The sequence below is a fragment of the Pinus tabuliformis genome, chromosome 7 (genome assembly GCF_031772625.1).
Source record: "Pinus tabuliformis cultivar Carrire ecotype Pingquan chromosome 7, CPIR1, whole genome shotgun sequence".
Lineage (NCBI taxonomy): Eukaryota > Viridiplantae > Streptophyta > Pinopsida > Pinales > Pinaceae > Pinus > Pinus tabuliformis.
In genome coordinates, this window is record NC_142293.1 from 1,763,205,655 (window position 1) to 1,763,207,275 (window position 1,621).

General features: G+C 38.7%; 1 protein-coding gene across 1 annotated transcript; it reads right to left on the minus strand.

Annotated features, from left to right (window-relative positions):
- Positions 1 to 242: 242 nt before the first annotated feature.
- Positions 243 to 860, minus strand: LOC149255398 (RNA-binding protein 1-like). The gene has a single exon (XM_089455024.1). The coding sequence runs from the start codon at positions 858 to 860 to the stop codon at positions 243 to 245; it is 618 nt and encodes a 205-aa protein (XP_089311150.1).
- Between the last annotated feature and the right edge of the window lie 761 nt (positions 861 to 1,621).

The following is a 1,621-nucleotide window of genomic DNA, read 5'->3' on the forward strand; positions in this document are numbered from 1 at the left end:
TCGTAAGCTATCGTTATGAAATGTAACCTATATATTAAACTTTCCAAACTATCGTAGAAAAGGCGCTGGCGTTCCACAGGTCGACCAGCAAAAGTTGATTGTCTCACACACAAAATCAGCAACGGTGACGATAATAATTGCGGCCCCGATCTCGATCGTGCCCAATGGATGATCCACTCCTATCCATATTCCTTGCATTTGATGAAAATGAAAATTGCAACTTTAGCGAAGGCGAATCTCTGTCATTCCATGGCAGTTGCCGCACACTTAGGGTTATCGAATTCCACAAAACAAAGAACTACTACAGCACTAGACGCTTCTCGTTCTGCACCTCGATGCGATTTTCCGGAATCCTTGGGCTTTTTAACAACCCTCACTTCTTTGAAACCGCGGAATGGGCGAAATATGTGAGCCGCTTCTCTAGTAGTACAATCACTTGGAACACCCACCACAAACAGTGTCTTGGATGCATCTGTTGGCAGATCATGAAAATCATCCACAAGCCGTCGCCTCTCAATTACAGGGTCGAGTCTATGGCTATCAGACCTGAAATTCAAACCCTCATCTACAGTTAACCGATTTGAAGAAGGAAGCGCCCCACTCTGTGAAACAAAACGATGATCATCAAGAAAAGGAGGAGCAGGAGCACGAACATGATCATCCAATAAGCGAACCCCTGCTCTGTCACCACCTCTCTCAGCAAGCCTGAGGTCTTCTCTACGATTAATATAAGCACCAGACAACGAACGATCACGAGTATAGTCATATTCATAATCATTGCGAGGCCGCTTGGGTAGTATAGACCTCTGCAAGTCCATTTCCCTCTCGGCTCCTGGTGCCCGGAATCTTGCGTCCTCCATGTTTCTCGCTTTTATTGCCCCAGCAGAGACAAAGTCCTTTTGCGACCTAATAGAATACTACAGAAGACCCAAATATAAGATCGAATGACGCCAAAGATACTATCAAAATTATGTTGTCGATAGTTAATATGGGGATCACCAAGCTCGAATATATATCTATTTTACCACACCTTGGTATCTATGGTCGGCTCATTTTGATTGTTATATAGTCTTTTTGGGCACGGCCACAAGCCATACACGATCGTCCAGCCATGTGTTCTCATTTAAATGTTTAAATTTCAAAAAATTTCAAAATATATTGAACTTTGAAATTCACTAATCATTATTATTATTGAAACAGCTATCTCCATCCATCCATCCCTGTGCATTTCTAGCAAGTATTTGGAGCATAATAATCCCAATTGTTTCAATCTCCATTCATCCCTGTGTATTTCGCGCAAGTATTTGGAGCATAATAATCCCAAGAAGTCCATCAGTTTGTTCTCATTTAAATGTTTAAATTTCAAAATATTTAAAACTTTGAAATTCACAGATTATATTATTAATATTATTATTATTAATCCTATATCCACTGATCAGCTGTGCATTTCTGGATTTTTTTCCTAATTATTTGGAACATAAGAATCAGAAATAATCTTATATCCATTTATCACCTTTGCATTTCTGGTTTTTCTTCATAATTATTAGGAACATAATAATTAAATATAAATATTTTAATAAGGATTTCCACATTTAGTAAAACTAACATTTGAATACCATTT